This window comes from Notamacropus eugenii, chromosome 7 (genome assembly GCF_028372415.1).
Source record: "Notamacropus eugenii isolate mMacEug1 chromosome 7, mMacEug1.pri_v2, whole genome shotgun sequence".
NCBI lineage: Eukaryota > Metazoa > Chordata > Mammalia > Diprotodontia > Macropodidae > Notamacropus > Notamacropus eugenii.
In genome coordinates, this window is record NC_092878.1 from 124,521,760 (window position 1) to 124,537,827 (window position 16,068).

The 16,068-nt window shown below is 36.4% G+C and overlaps 1 protein-coding gene across 8 annotated transcripts in view; it reads left to right on the top strand.

Moving 5' to 3' along the window:
* TBCK (TBC1 domain containing kinase) overlaps positions 1 to 16,068 on the top strand; it is a 259,980-nt gene that overhangs the window by 9,444 nt on the left and 234,468 nt on the right. For all 8 annotated transcript variants that reach the window (XM_072625035.1, XM_072625034.1, XM_072625038.1 and 5 more), the window contains exon 3: positions 14,403 to 14,475. In XM_072625035.1, the coding sequence (XP_072481136.1) occupies positions 14,403 to 14,475 (73 nt within the window). The remainder of the gene's footprint in view (positions 1 to 14,402; positions 14,476 to 16,068) is intronic.

Consider the following 16,068-nt stretch of genomic DNA (forward strand, 5'->3'; position numbering starts at 1 on the left):
CTCTTCTAAATCCAAACCCGAGTCTTTTTCTATTATGCTAAAGAGATTGAGACCCAGGGATTAAGTGATCTATTCAAGGTCACCTTACTAGTTATTACCAGCCAGGACTAGAACTTGTTCTCCTAGGTTTTACCGCTCATGTATGCATTTATAGATAGAAGGACAGAGGGATAGAAAACAGCTTTTACTATATTTTAGTTAAAAAAAAAAAAAAGATCAAACAACTGTCCTTCCTTCTCTCTATCTCTCCTTTTCCTCTCCCTCTGATTTCAGGGATTTTCACTTGTTTATTCTCCCCTTCTTCACTTGGAAAGCCCCTAATCTTTCCTCCATTTAGAAATCAGATTACCTAATTTTGTATCCTCATTTGTACCCTGTTAATTGTTTTCTTTTAATTAATTGGCCTTATTTAATTGTTTTTTATACATAAAAATATAACCTCCCCCTGTGCTTGGTGTCCAGTGCCAAAGCTGAGGAGGCCTGGTCCCAATTTGTTATGCAATTGACATGCATTTTTTAAAATAAATTGATATATTCAGAAGCTCAAATCCTTGTTTCCTCAGTCATTTCATCTTTGACTCACCACATCATGTCACTCTCTTAGCTAAAAACAACAACTCCAGGGGTTCCGTATTGCCTCTAGGATTGCTTCCTCTGTTTAACATTTAAAGTCTTACTCAATTTGGCTCCAATCTACCCTCCCAGGTTTATTTCACTCCTCTTCATGCACTTTATGCCCCAGCCAAACTAGCTTGCTTGCTTTTACTCACAAATCCTATTTCCTTGGTCTTGCACAGGAATGTCACTCTGCCCTGAAATACATTTTCTCGTCACCTTTGCCTTCTAGAAGCTTGAGTGCTTTTCAAAGCTCAGATGAAGTATTAACTCCTACATGAATGAAGCTTATCCTAATCCCTCAAGCTGCTAGTGTTTCTCTTCTAAAAGAAAAAAAAAATTGCCCCATATATACTCTCTATGTTTTGTGTTCATGTATGTGTCTTCTCCATCATATGCAAGTTATAGTCTTTATATTCCCAGATTCTAAAACAGTACCTGGCCTGAAATAGGAGCTTATTGATTAATTAGTTGATTGACTGAACAGTAACTAACTTGTTCACTTGGACTGTCTGTACCCAATCTGTGGTAGAGCCCTCCGAGCTCATATGGGTCTGATCAGCCACAGTCGGACACATTGAAACTTCACTTTATCATGATGATGTCACTTTGGTCCTCGAGAACGAAAAACAACAACCAACTACTGACTTGGAGGTGAAATAACTCGGAGTAATTAGCCCTTTGTGCTTCCATTCCCATTTACAAACTTGATAGCATCAATTGCCAAGATAACTTATCTAATTTCATGATGAAGAAATTAATTTTAAGTACTTATAAAATTCTTTTGATTCATCAGTATGTGCAAGTAATTGTATATTCATAAATGTAAAACTTGTGCATGATGATTGTGGTTGTTTGCAGTATGTAGATCATTGGTGTTCAACTTAACTAGAAAAGAGGGCCACTAATCCATATATAAGGATCCCTGCAGGCTACACGTTGACTTAGTTTCAAAATGTTATCTCATCTATGTTTTATTGTATTCTTGTTTATTTTGTTAAATATTTTTGCTTGTGTTTTAATCTGGATTAGCCCACACTAAAAATGTTGTGGGCTGCATGTGGACATGTTTACTAAATAACTGCAGATGAAGTTTTAGGATTCAGCATATCTTTTTATGGTACAACTATTTCAACAATATCTAGTTGGAAAAAATTGGATTTTAACTTCATTTTCTCCATAGTGAACGTTAAATATTTTTTTAGTGTTGTGGCATCTTATGATTTTGCTTTGGGCTCCACTTTATATGTTGTCTATACTTGTGATTTAATTGATATAGAGAATTCTTAATGAGGAAACTCCTTCTGCTAATCCAGATTGGTAATTTATAACTTGAAATTTGTGGCCTTACGAGAATTTCTGACATGTAATAAATACTTGGAATATGAAATCTGTTGGTGTCATTTCCAGGAGCAGAGCCAAGATGGTAGAGTAGAGGAAGCATTCCTCTGAGCTCTCCCAGTATTCTACTCTAATGTTTCAAATAATAACTCAAATTGAATTCTAGAGTGGCAGAACCAACAAAAAGTCAGGGTGAGACATTCTTTCAGTTCATACAACTTAGGAGCTATGAAGGATTGATTTGTGACATTGGGATAGAAGCTGACCTGGAGCCCATGTGGATGGAACTAAGTGATGGCAACAGAAGCAGCATCAGCTTCAGGAGCTGTCAAGCTAGAGATGGTAAGAAGACCTGACATCTAGTCAGAAGGAGATTACAGGGAACCCCTGTGTTAGCAATGGATGCAGGACTGAATCCTGTTCAGCATTTCTCTTGCCTAAACCCACTTCAAGGTCATAGTTCAAGGGTGGAGTAGCAGTTTTGGTCAACAGAGAGCAGAAGTTTCGAGGAACAGTAGTACTTCTGCTTCCAAGGGAGTGGGGACTCTAAGGAGCAGAAATGGTTACAGTCTCAAAGGATCAGGGACCTTTCCTGGGTAAGAACCAGAGCATAGACTAATGGAGGTGTGACTACACCTTTTCCCATATTGTACCACATTGGAAGCAAAGAAAACTTCCCAGAACTAGCCCTGAAAACAAAAGCCTGAAGCTTGGAACAGGGCCCCTCTTTCCTGGACACCAATAACAGAGCTCAAATTTAATATAAAGTTCAAAATTAAGAAATAGGATGACAAAATGATTAAACAACAAAAAAAAGAATCTGACCACAAAAACTATGATGATAGGAATATCAAGACACAAACTCAGAAGAAGGGAATACAGTCAAAACACATTATAAGCAAAGTCTCAAAAAAAAAAAAATGAATTGCAGACAAGCCCAATAAGAATTCCTTGAAGAACTCAAAAAAGATTTTACAAGTCTAGTAAGAGGGGGGTGTAGCTAAGATGGAATAGCAGAAGGACAGCCCTGCTCTAGCTGTCCTCCCATAACCTGTAAAATACCTGTAAAAATGATTCTAAACAAATTTTAGAGCAGCAGAAGCCACAAAACAACAGAGTGCAAGAGATTTCCATCCCAAGACAGCCTGGAAAGGCCTATAGGAAAGGTCTGTCGCACTGGGCTCAGAGCAGAGGCAGCCCATCCTGGGCCACGGGGGCATGGATAGGACTGGAACAAGCTTCAGGGTGCAGCAGAATCATGGGTAGCAGCTGTGGTTCCTGATTTCTCAACCCACAAATGCCAAAGACAGCTTCAAAGGTCAGTAAGAATGCTGATTCACCTGGGTGAGAGGGGCATGGGGTTGGGCCTCGACCCCAGAGCAGCAGCAACATCCACTTTTGGAGCCTTTGGTCTAAAGACCCTGGGGGAATTGAGCAGCTGATCTGCATCTCATTTCTGAGTGGCAGTCCTGGGGTGAGGAGGAGTGCTGGCATGGTGGAGAGCTGGTGGTGACTGTGGAGAGGGAATCCTACTGGCAGATCCTGGGCAGAAAAGAGTGTGCCGGTGGTTGCTCACAGAGCAGAGAGTAGGCCAGGAGAGGAGTGAACTCTTCTACCTTGATTGTACCACTTTGGAAGAACTGAGAACTTGCAGGTTCCTAGAGTATACCTTCTACCTGACAAAACACTCAAAAGTCAACTAACTGACTGGGAAAATGCCCCAAAAGGGGAAAAAAATAAGACTATAGAAGGTTACTTTCTTGGTGAAGAGGTATTTTCTTCCATCCTTTCGGATGAGGAAGAACAAAGCATACCATCGGAGGAAGACATAAAAGTCAAGGCTTCTATGTCCAAAACCTCCAAAAAACATATGCAGTAATCTCAGGCCATGGAAGAGCTGAAAAGGGATTGTGAAAATCAAGTAAGAGAGGTGGAAGAAAAACTGGGAAGAGAAATGAGAGCAATGCAAGAAAATCATGAAAAGCGAGTCAATAAAGTATTATCCATACTAAATATGTATGTATCAAATGGCATGGAATACAAATCCATAAGGGGAAAATTAAAAGGATTACAGGAGGAAATAGTAAAACTATAATAGTGGGGGACCTCAACTTTTCTTTTCAGAGTTAGATAAATTCAGCCGTAAAATAAATAAGAAGAAAATTAAGGAGACAAATAGAATGTTAGAAAAGTTAGATATGATAGACTTCTGGAGAAAATTGAATGAGAATAGGAAGGCATATACCTTTTCCTCAACTGTACATGGCACTTTCACAAAAAAAATGACTGTATTAGGGCATAAATACCTCACAACCAAATGCAGAAAAGCATAAATGTTAAATGCATCCTTTTTAGAACATAGTACAATAAAAATGACATTCAATAAAGGGCAGTGGAAGCATAAATTAAAAACTAATTGGAAACTACACAGTCTAATCCTAAAGAATTAGTGAGTCAAAGAACAAATTATAGAAACAACAAATAATATCACTGAAGAGAATGACAAAATAAGACAATATACTGAAATTTATGAGAAGTAGCCAAAGCAATACTAAGGGGGAAATTTATATCTCTAAATTCTAACATCAGTAAAATAGAGAAAGAAGAGATCAATGAATTGGGCATGTAATTAAAAAAAAAAAACTCAGAAAAGAATAAATTAAATATTCTCAAACACCAGATTGTAAATCCTGAAAATTAAAGAGATTAATAAAATTGAAAGTTAAAAAATCATTTTACCAATAATGAAAACAACACAAGTTTTATGAAAAAATATAGATAAACCATTAGTTAATTTGATTTTTTAAAAAAACATCAGATTACCAGTATTGAAAATGAAAAGTGTGAATTCTCCATCAATAAGGATGAAATTAAAGCATTATTAGGAGTTATTTTGCAGCCAAAATTAGAAGTAAAATGGGAAACTGGGGGAGGAGGGAATCCTACAGAAACTTTTCCTGATAACACCTTGATTTCTCAAATATGTATAGAACTGATCCAAATTTATAAAACTATGAGCAATTTCTCAATTTATAAATACTATAAATTATATACCAGTATATATATGTATATATATATATTTCTGGTATAAATGATATACCAGAAAATCTAAGTAAAATAGATATATACAAAAATATAAATTTTCCAGATGCACAGAAAAGAATACTTAGATAATCCTATCTTAGAAAAAGAAATTGAACAAGCCATCAATGAACTCCCTCAGAAAAAACCCTCATGATGAGATGGATTTACTTGTAAATTCTATTAAATTTTGAAGGAAAACTTAATCCCAATATTACATAAACTATTTGAAAGACAAAGGAGTCCTACTAAATTCCTTTTATGATACAAATATGATTTTGATACCTAAACCCTAAACTAGGGAGAGGATAACAAAGAAAGAAAGAAAAACAGGGAGAGGAAAAAAAGAGAATTTTCTTAATGAGCATTGGTACAACCATTTTAAATAAAATACTAGCAAGGACATTATAGCAATATATTACAAAGATCATGCACCTATGATCAGGTGGGATTTAGACCAGGAGTACATGGAATTCAGCAGTAGGAAAACTGTAAACACAATTGACCATATCAGTACAAAAACAACAAAAATCATCTGGTTATATCAGATGCAGAAAAAGCTTTTGACAAAATTCAATACCCCCTTTCTATTAAAAATATTAGAAAATACAGGAATAAATGGAATCTTTCTTAAAATGATAAATAGTATGTAACTAAAACCGAGGGCAAGCATTATTTATAACAGGAATAAAATAGAACCCTTCCCAATAAGGTCAGGGGTGAAGCAAGGTCCATTATTACCACTTTTGGTCATTATTGTAGCTATACAATAAGACAGGAAAAAAAATTGAAGGAATAAAAAAGGGCAATGAGGAAATAAAATAATTACTCTTTGCAGATGATATTATGGTATACTTAGAGAACCCTAGAGAATCAACTAAAAATAGTTGAAACAATTACAGCTTGTGCAGAGTTGCAGGATATACAATAAACACACATAAATCATCAGCATTTCTATATACTACCAGCACAACCTAAGAAGAAGACTTAAATTTCATTTAAAATAGCCGCAGACAATATAAAATACTTAGAAGTCTATTTGCCAAGACAAACCCAGAGACTACATGAATACAAAGACATCTAAATAGTTGGGGAAATATTAATTGCTCATGGGTAGGCTGAGCCAATATGAAAGAAATGACAATTTCAAGTTAATTTACTTATTCATTGCCAAACTACCAAAGAATTACTTTATGGAGATGGAAAAAATAATGACAGAATTCATCTGGAGAAACAAAAGGTCAAGCATATCAACAGAATCCATTTTTTAAAAAGTGAAAGAGGGCAGCTTAGCAGGGCCAGATTTCAAACTATATTACAAAGCGATAATCATGAAAACTGTCTGGTGCTGGTTAAGAAATAAGAGTAGTAGATCAGTGGAATAGATTAGGTACACAGTGTATAGTAGGAAGTGACTACAGTAATTTAGTGTTTGAGGAACCCAAAGATATAAGTTTTTGAGGGAAAAACTCACCATTTGACAACTGCTGGGAAAGTAATAAAACAATTTGGAAGGAACTAGGCATAGACCAACATTTCATACCATATACCAAGATGCATTTAAAATGGTTAAATGATTTATGCATAAAGGGTGATAACTTAAGTGAATTAAGAGAGCATGGAAAAATGGATAAGGGAAGAGTTTATGACCAGACAAGAAAGAGACAATCATGGGAAATAAAGTGAATTATTTTGATTACATGGAATTAAAAAGGTTTTGTTTAAACAAAACTAATGCATTCAGAATCAGAAGTGAAGTGGGAAACTGGGGGAGGGGGATCTTACAGCAAGTTTTTCTGATAAAGACCTCATTTCTCAAATATATAAAGAACTGAGCCCGATTTATTAAAAAAAAAGAATCATTCCTCAGTTGATAAATGGTCAAGACATATGAACACACAGTTTGCAGAAGAAGTCAAAGCTATCAATAGTCACATGAAAAAAAAATGGTGATTATTACTATTAATTAGAAAAAATCAAATGAAAACATCTCTGAGATACCATCCCATACCTATTAGGTTGGTTAACATGATGGAAAAGGAAAAAGGACAAATGTTGAAAGCAATGCAGAAAAATTGGGACATGAACACACTTTTACTGGACATTTGAACTGGTCCAGTCATTTTGGAGAACAATTTGGAACTTCTAAAAAGACTATAAAAATGTGCATACCCTTTGACCCAGCAATATCATTAATGGGTCTATAACCCAAAGAGGTCAAAGAAAAGGGGAAAGGACATATTTATATTAAAATGTTTACAGCAGTGCTTTTTTGTGGTGGCAAAGAACTGGAAATTGAGTGGATGCCCATTAATTGGGGAATGGTTGAACAAGTTGTGGTGTACTATTGTGATGGACTGCTATTGTGCTATAAGAAATTATGAACAGAATGGTTTCAGAAAAACCTGGGAAGACTTATATGAACTGATGCAAAGTGAAATGAGCAGAACCAGGAGAGCATTGTACATAGAAACAGCACTACTTGGATAATCATGATTTAGCTATTCTGGTCATGACAGTGATCCAAGACAATTCCCAAGGACTTAGGATGAAAAATGCTGTGTACCTTGAGAGACAGAACTGATGAACTTTGAATGCATTTTGAAGCATATTTTTACTTTGCATGTGCTTTCTTTTGCAATATGGCTAATATGGAAATGTGTTTTACATGACTTCACATATATAATTGATATCATATTGCTTGCCTTCTCAAGCAGCACGATAGGGACAGTATGTTGAGAGAAGATTTGGAAATTAGAGTTTCTAAAAATGTTAATTTTTTTTCATGTAATTGGGAAATATTCAAAATAAATAAAAATATTTTAAAAAATAAATCTATTGGAAAATTCCTCTTATTTTGTTTCCTTCTCTATGAATCTACCCCTGTTCCTAAAGTCCCTGTTTCTATGAAGGTACCACTGTCTTCCTGGTTATTCAGGTTGTATCATGTTGAAGTTATCTGGGATGCTGAGAAGTTGAGTGACTTGCCATGGTCAAATGACCATTATAGTAGAGGTAGGACTTGAACTCAGGGCTTTTTCCTGTCTCAAAAGTTGTGTCTATATCCACACTACTCTACAGTGTGTCTCATTTTTCATCATGACCTCAAATAATTCAGGCAGTGGCACAAAGCATTTCTTACTTCTTTTTGTTTTTGCTCTCTATATAGCTGACTGTAGGGTTTTTTTCCCTCTCCCTTTCTTTCTTGGAATTAGGTGTCACATGTGGTCTGTTTTAGTAATATAGTGTTTTCACATGTGAAGTTAGCTCAGAAGTCAGGCTTTAGCTGTTTTCTATCTGTCTTTCAGAAGTGATCCAAGATGATATTTCCTTGGAAGCCCACAGAGTTAAAACACTCCATTAAAATAAAATGACCACTTTTTTCTAGAATCAGTGAACCAAGGCTTTCAGCGAAAGGTGAGGAAGTTTTTGTCATTAAAGGGGGAAAATGAAACATATAGGTTTTCAATTTAATATTATATCTTGGGATTCCAGAGGGTTTTGGAAACAGGTCAGAGATCATAAATAGTAATTCCAAAGTCTTCAGTATGACAATATAAAGTCAGGAGACACTTAATAAACTATGTCCTTGATATTGACATACTATTTTGTCTTTATTTTTTTTCCTCACAATGTATGAAAACATAAAACAGAAACATTCTGTTCTTTATGTGAATTGACAAAAATGAAAATCCATTTAAGATCAGAATTGGAAGGGATCTGATATGACCTTCATCTTACACTTATATCTTCATACAGATGTCTCCAATCGTCCCAAATGAACTCTTACTGGTCTGTTTTTATAGCTCTCCAAGAAGATTGATTTTATAAGTTACCTTACTTGTAGCCCAAAGTTCTTCTCTGTGCTTAGGTGCTTAAGAGGCATTCATCCTCTTATGAAAATTGGCCCATTGCCTACCTCCTTATGATAACTTTTTATTTACCTAAATGTCTGTTAAGTTACCTTTGCCATATTTTATTTTCCAAATCTAAAATCTCAACTCTTAAACCTTTTGTTATGGATTACTGTTTTCAAACAGTCATTACTTTACATTCTTACTACCTTAATTTGTATTGTCTTCAACTTGAAATCATCTTAAAATGTAGAACTCAGCTCTAGGCATGCTATAGAGCCTTTGGCCTGGTTCTTACATGTTAAACTCTTAAATATATCTGAATGCCATGTTAACTTTTGTAATAATCATACTATGTTTCTTCAACATAGTATGATTCCAAGATCCTTTTTTCTTTTTTTTTGTACTACCTGAAGATAGTAAATATATTTTAACCATATGCTATTTGGTAAAAATGTTAATAAAAAGAAGTGGTTGTCAAATAGCTGTTCAGAGTTTAAAAGGATTTCTTGAAAAGGGGAATCATGTCAGAAATGTTGAATTGTTGTATACTACTGGGACTCACCTTGTCACTGTGCCAAGGACTGTGGTTCTCTAACATTAAAAAAAAACATATAAAGGTCTCATGGACCTTGAAACTTTGGCAAGCTTTTCTTTATAATATTTTGAGAAGGATGGGTGAAGAAGCCAAATAAACTTTTTATCTTGGGCCAAACAATTTTTAAACTTCCTCAAAGATTTAGAGGCTTACCTCTGTCATAGTTTAAAATATAATGAGTATCCCCCCTTTCATAACTTCTGACTTATTTTTATTTATATAAAAAGTGACTGCTCATACTAGCACCATAATCGTAAATGTACAGTGGAGGCTGTTGTATTATGTATTGGTGATAATGAACAAAGAGTCTAATTAATATACTAGTATTGGTCTATTTTTGCAGAGTACATATCAATTAATCAATCAGTAATCAACATGCATTTATTGAGCACCTACTGTATACTACACACTATCTTAGTAGTACACCATTGTGACTCAGTAGCTAAAATTCTGAGCTTGGAATCAGGTATATGAGTTCAAATGCAGCCTCAGACATTTACTAGCTATGCGACCCTTGGCAAATCACTTAGCCTCTTTCTGCCTCAGTTTCCTCATCTGTAAAATTGCGATAATAGCATCTTCCTCCTAGGATTGCTGTGAGAATCAAAAGAAAAAAAGAATTGTAAAGCACTTAACCAACTATTGTAACACCAATGCAATACCCATAGCAGCTGCTATGAATATGCCTCCATATTTCCAGGGTAAATTTGCAAAATATGAATAACTCTATTCCTCAAAGGCAAAACCAAAATATTTATTCAGATACCAGAAAGCCAATTCCCCAAGCCTTCCCTCCATTAGGCCTCCCCACAAACAAGCTTCCCCTAGGCAAGATTCCTCCCTCTCTCACTCATGTTAGCTATACTGCCTCAGCTCTGCCTCACTATCAGCTCTGCCTCAGTCTCTCTTCCTGCTCCACCCTTCTTGTTCCACTCTTTCGACAAGCACCCCCCACCATGTCATATGACTCAGGCTCCCTGTGACTCAGGCTCCATCACAGCAGTCAGCTGGGCCAGAACTCAAAGCAGGTCACATAGGCCTATTAATAGGCAGGAAAGGTCTTCCCATTCCGTTAACATTGCATTCAGCCCCAAGATCTTTCCTGTCCATTATGTAGGTCAATGGGAGTTTAGGTGTAACTGGTATCAACATAACTTCACAACAATATAACAGAGATAACACAAAATAAACACATAAAACAATATCTTAAGGTGGGAGCTTGAGCACAAGCACCCCATCGTTCCCCCTTCAAATGAATGGAACCCAAAATCCCTTGGGGTAAGGGGTAAAGGTTTCCTCTTTTATAACTACTTACTACTGAGATTTGACATAGAACTGTCTCTGCCCCAAGAAGTCCCATTTGAGAAGTCAGTTCTTTAGCTGGTATCCAGAGTTCAGTTGATGACAGGTCCAGGGGTGACAGTCTTGGACAGAAGATGACATCCAACTTAAGCAGTCAGTCATCTACAAGTGGAGGGCACTAAGACTGCAGGAGACAAATCTACCAAACAAGTTGAACAAACAAAAGCCGAAAGGAATGAGGAGACAATAACCAGAAACAGGGTAAATATAGTGTCAGCCGTGCTTCTGGAGTCCATGAACCCACCAGAGCTGCATAATTCCTATCTTCCTGTAAAAGTGTATTTCCAGGATAAATTCGCAAAATATAAATAACTCTCTTCCTCGAAGGCAAAACCAAAATGTTTATTCAGATACCAGAAAGTCAATTCCATCATGGTAACAAAGAAGTTTATACACACCTCCAATCCAGGGAATGCCAACATCCACAAGCCTTTCTTACAAGCTCCCCTCAGGCAGAGCAGCTAGCATGAGTGAGAGGAGGAATTTTGCCTAGGGAAGCTTGTTTGTGGGGAGGCCTAATGGAGGGAAGGCTTGGGGATGTCATTGCTTCCTGGATGGGTGGGCTGCTTGAAACCTTTTCTCCTTGACCTAAGAGCTCTGGACTTTGGCTATAATATTCCTGGGAGTTTTCATTTTGGTATCTCTTTCAGGAGGTAATCAGTGGATTCTTTCAGTTTCTATTTTATCCTCTGGTTCTAGAATATCAGGGAAGTTTTCCTTGATAATTTCTTGAAATATGATGGTTAAGCTTTTTTGTTTGATCCTGCCTTTCAGTTATTCCAGTGATTTTTTAAAAATTATCTCTCCTGGATCTACTTTCCAGTTTAGTTGTTTTTCTGATGAGCTATTTCATATTTTCTTCTATTTTTTTCATTCTTTTGATTTTGTTTTATTGTATCTTAGTATCTTATGAAGCCATTGGTTTCCACTTGCTCAATTCTAATATTTAAAGAATTTTTTAAAGTGAGCTTTTTTTTAATCTCCTTTTCCATGTAGCCAATTGTCCTTTTTAAGGAGTTCTTTTGTGCAGTGTTTTTTTGGACCTTTTTTTCCCACCTCATGAATTTTGCTTTTTAAGAAGTGCTCCTCATTAGATTTTTGACCAATTTGGCCAATTTTGTTTTTAAAGTGTTATTTTTTTCTTCATTTTTTTGTGCCTTCTTCATTAAGCTGTCGACTCTTTTTTTCATTTTTCTTGCATCATTCTTATTTCTCCCCCAGCTTTTCCTCTGCCTCTCTTACTTGATTTTTAAAATTCTTTTTGGTCTCTCCTTTGACCTGAAACCATTTCATATTTTTCTTGGAGGCTTTGGATGTAGGAATTTTGACTTTGTTGTCTTCTTCTGAGGGTATATGTTTTGATCTTCCATGTCATCATAGTAATTTTCTATAGTCAGCATCTTTTTTCTGCTGTTTGCTCATTTTTTCAGCCTCTGTCTTGACTTCTAACTCTATGCTAAAGTGGAGCTCTGCTTCCACAGAAGAAGTGGCACTATCCCAAGCTTCAGGATTTTTGTGCAGCTCTTTTTAGAGATACTTCTAGGAACTTGTAAGTTTTCAGTTCTTTCAAACTGGTATGACCTAAGAAGAGGTGTTTACTCCTCTCCTGGCCAGTGCTGTGGTCAGTGAGTAAACACAAGCATTCTTTTCAGCTCTGTAAAGGTGATCAGGGTCCCCATTCCCTTGTGGGTCACAAGCTCTGGTGTGCTAGTGCTCCTCCTGTCCCGCCCTGGGACTGCCACCTAGGACTGATACTTAGAACCTAGTATGGGCAAAGCAACAGAGTCGTGCCCCTAGTGCCAGCAAAGAGATCCTGTAATCTCCTTCTGACCAGTTGTCTGACCCCCACCCCCCTTACCATTTGTGGCCAGAGAGCTCCAGAAACAGCCACTGCCAGTACTTATTTAATAGCTCCCAAGGCCTGTTCCTTATTTGTTGGGGCCCTGTTGGTTTTGGTGCAGGACTGTGCTCCACTTTCACCCTGTGTAGTAGATCTGTCCATCTGATCTCACAAGTTTTCTTGAACTGGAAAATTGTTACATCCTGTCCTTAGATGGGTTTTGCCAATCCAGAATTTGTTTTGAGGCATTATTTAAAGTTATTTCAAGAGGAATTTGGGAGAGCTCAGGTGAATCCCTGCCTTTTCTCTGCCTCTTGGCTATATCCCCCTCTGATGTTCATCTATCTGAATGTTGCTGTTTCTGCCTTGAACTTCATAATCATTATGAATTACATACTTTTGCCTAAGCTTTTTTCCTTTCAGTCACTAGCTGAATTTTTTCCTTATTTCCCAGAATTCTTCATTTTTTTTTTTTTTGCTTTTGGCCAATGATTGTGATTAACTCTTGGTTTACCTTCTGTTAGTTAATACTGGATTTGGCCAATTCCTCTGTTCTTCTTCCCATTCCTGTCCCCAGGGAGCATCTGTAGCCTTGTTTTTAGTTTGTTGTTTAGTTGTTGTGTCCAACTCTTGATGACCCCATGGACTATATAGCACACCAGGCCCTTCTATTCTCTGCTGTCTCCTGAATCTTTAGAAATATGTCTGCTCTGTAGGCTTAGAGTAGCTTAATTAAGGAGTGAGGCAGCTGATGGCATATTGGATCCCACTGCTCCTGGAGTCAGTGTTCAAATCCAGCCTCAGACACTTACTACTTGTGTGACCTTGGGCAAGTCACTTAACTTCTTCCTGTCTTAATCCCCTGGAGATGGAAATGGCAAACCTCTCCAGTATGTTTGCCAAGAAAACCCCGAGGACATCATTGATCTTCTGTGGTCCGTAGGGTCATGAAGAGTCAAATATAAACTAATGACTGAGCAGCAACAGAATTAAAGGGGCATATTTCTTAGATGTAGAAGTCCTTGAATCTTGCAGATTTCTTCGGTTCTTCAGGAAAGATTTCTTAAATATGTAATTATTTTCTGGGTTCTTATGATTTGAGGATGGGAACAAGAAAAAATGGGGAATATGGTATTTTGTAATGTTACCTTAAAATCATTTTCTTAGAACAACATGCACACTCATGCTTGCATAAATCTTTTATATCACCTGAGAATGAAGCTTTTTCCAACCCTGTAGAAAGCTAGATGAGTGTGATCTAGTAAAATCTTACCATTAGACTGAAAGTGCTTTTCAGTCCAGGAAAATCCTCTAGCTTGAGTAATGGTACTTGGAAAAAGAAAAGTTTCTTTTAAATTAAGTATGTACAAAGTACATAATAGTAACTTATTATTGAAGATCCAATATTTTTATACTAAATATGAAAATGTAATAAATTGAGCCCTCTGCCGTTCTTCTTATCAATTCAGGATCATCAGGCTATTCAATTTCCTCCATTTTCTCTTTTGCGCAGTTTAACATTTACTCTATAATGTTAAAATAAACTGATTTTTAAAAATTCATGTAGGAAACTATAAGCCCTTTTGGGAAAAAAAAGTTAATATTTTAATTAATAGAGCATGCTCATGGACTCTTAGTGTGGTTTATTCCTTGGCTAATGAGATGTTGTGTTCACCAAATGTAACATTGGATTTTGTTTTGCTTTAACCAGAGAGACTGGTGGTGGTAGCTGAGCACTGTGAGAGGAGCCTGGAAGAGTTACTCCGAGAGAGGAAACCTGTGAGGTACTGTGGAGTATCAGGACGATTAGGAGGGGAAAGGGTAAAAACTGGCAAAAGAAAAAGCATTTCAAGTGAAAACTGTAGAGTGTTGTGTTTTTTTAATTGCTTAATTACAAAATCCAAGGGCATTTTTTCTTTTTAATTTTAGGAAATTTAATTCACAGACGCTATAGATGTTCAGTATTAACATTGTCCAGGGCTCAGGAAATGGTACTGAGGCATGTTCAGACTGCTGAACAAATGAGTTTTTAGGAAGATATGTTTGAAAATGTAAGTTTCTGTAGTGCTAGGCATTTTAAAGATTTGAAAGAGAGAATACTACAACTTGTCTCTTTACATGCTTAAAGTTGTTTATTTTATTCACAATTATTTATGAACCAAGATTTATGAACCAAGCCTGCATACTGTATTTAACTGAAAAAGACTTAATTTTTTTGGGAAAAAAGCTAGCCCTTTAAGGTTTGTAAGATACTTTACATAGTATCTCATTTGATCCTCAAAACAATCCTGTGAAGGAGATACTATTATCAACTCCATTTTACAGATAAAGAAACTGAGGCTGTATGAGGTTAAGTGACTTGCCCAGAGTCACAAAGCCAGGAAGTATCTGAGGCAGGATTTGAATTCAGGTATTCCTGACAGCAAATCCAGCATTCACTACTCCCCAGGAAAAGTATCAACATTATGTCTGTGTCCACTAGGAATACTGTCAGGAGTGCTAAAGCCTTGGAAGACCTGTTGAAGAAAGTTAACGGCATAAACGAGTGTTTTGTTTTGAGCTTAGGTAGAATATGATGGTGTTAACAGATAGCCAAAAGGAGGCAGAAGAAACTTTACTTCTGTTTTCTCTGCCAAAGAGAAGGCTTTTTGGACTATGATAGGTCAAAAAATGGTTAATGGGGAGCCAGCAGGAAAGATCAGTAGGATGATGGTAGGAGAGCACCTAGCTTCTCTTGAATAAGTAAAGGGCCCATGTGCTGGGAGTGTGGCAGACATGATTACTGAGCCAGTGTCTGTGATCCTTAGAAAGGGAGAAGCATCCCAAGACTACAGAAGGGCAAATAGTCTCTTGATTTTTTTTAAATGAAAAAGAATGGAATGTGTGCCATTGAATAGGCATTGAATTAGATTTCAATTCCTGGCAAGATTCTAGATGATGTTATTAGAAGATTGGTTAGTTTATGTTTAGAAAAGGAGCAGGTAATCACAGAAAGCCAGCCTGGTTTCAACAAAGAACAGGTCAGACCACAAACATCATTTTCTTTTGTTGTAGGTTTACTAGACTGGTGGGTAAAGGGCATATAGTAGATATGGTTGACTTAAATTTTAGCAAAATATTTAACTCTCAAGCTACTGAGATTTGGGCTAGACCATAGTACATTTAGGTGGATTTAAAACTATTTAAATGGCTAGATCCAAAAAAGTAAGCATTAATTATTTAATATCAGTTTAAAAAGAGGTCCCTAATGGAGTGTATCAAGGATCTATGTTTGACTTACACAACACTTTTATCAGTGAATTGAATAAAGGAAAGTTAGAGTGGTAGATCCATTTACAGTTTTTTTTTTACTATATATTCTGTGGTTTTTTTAGTAG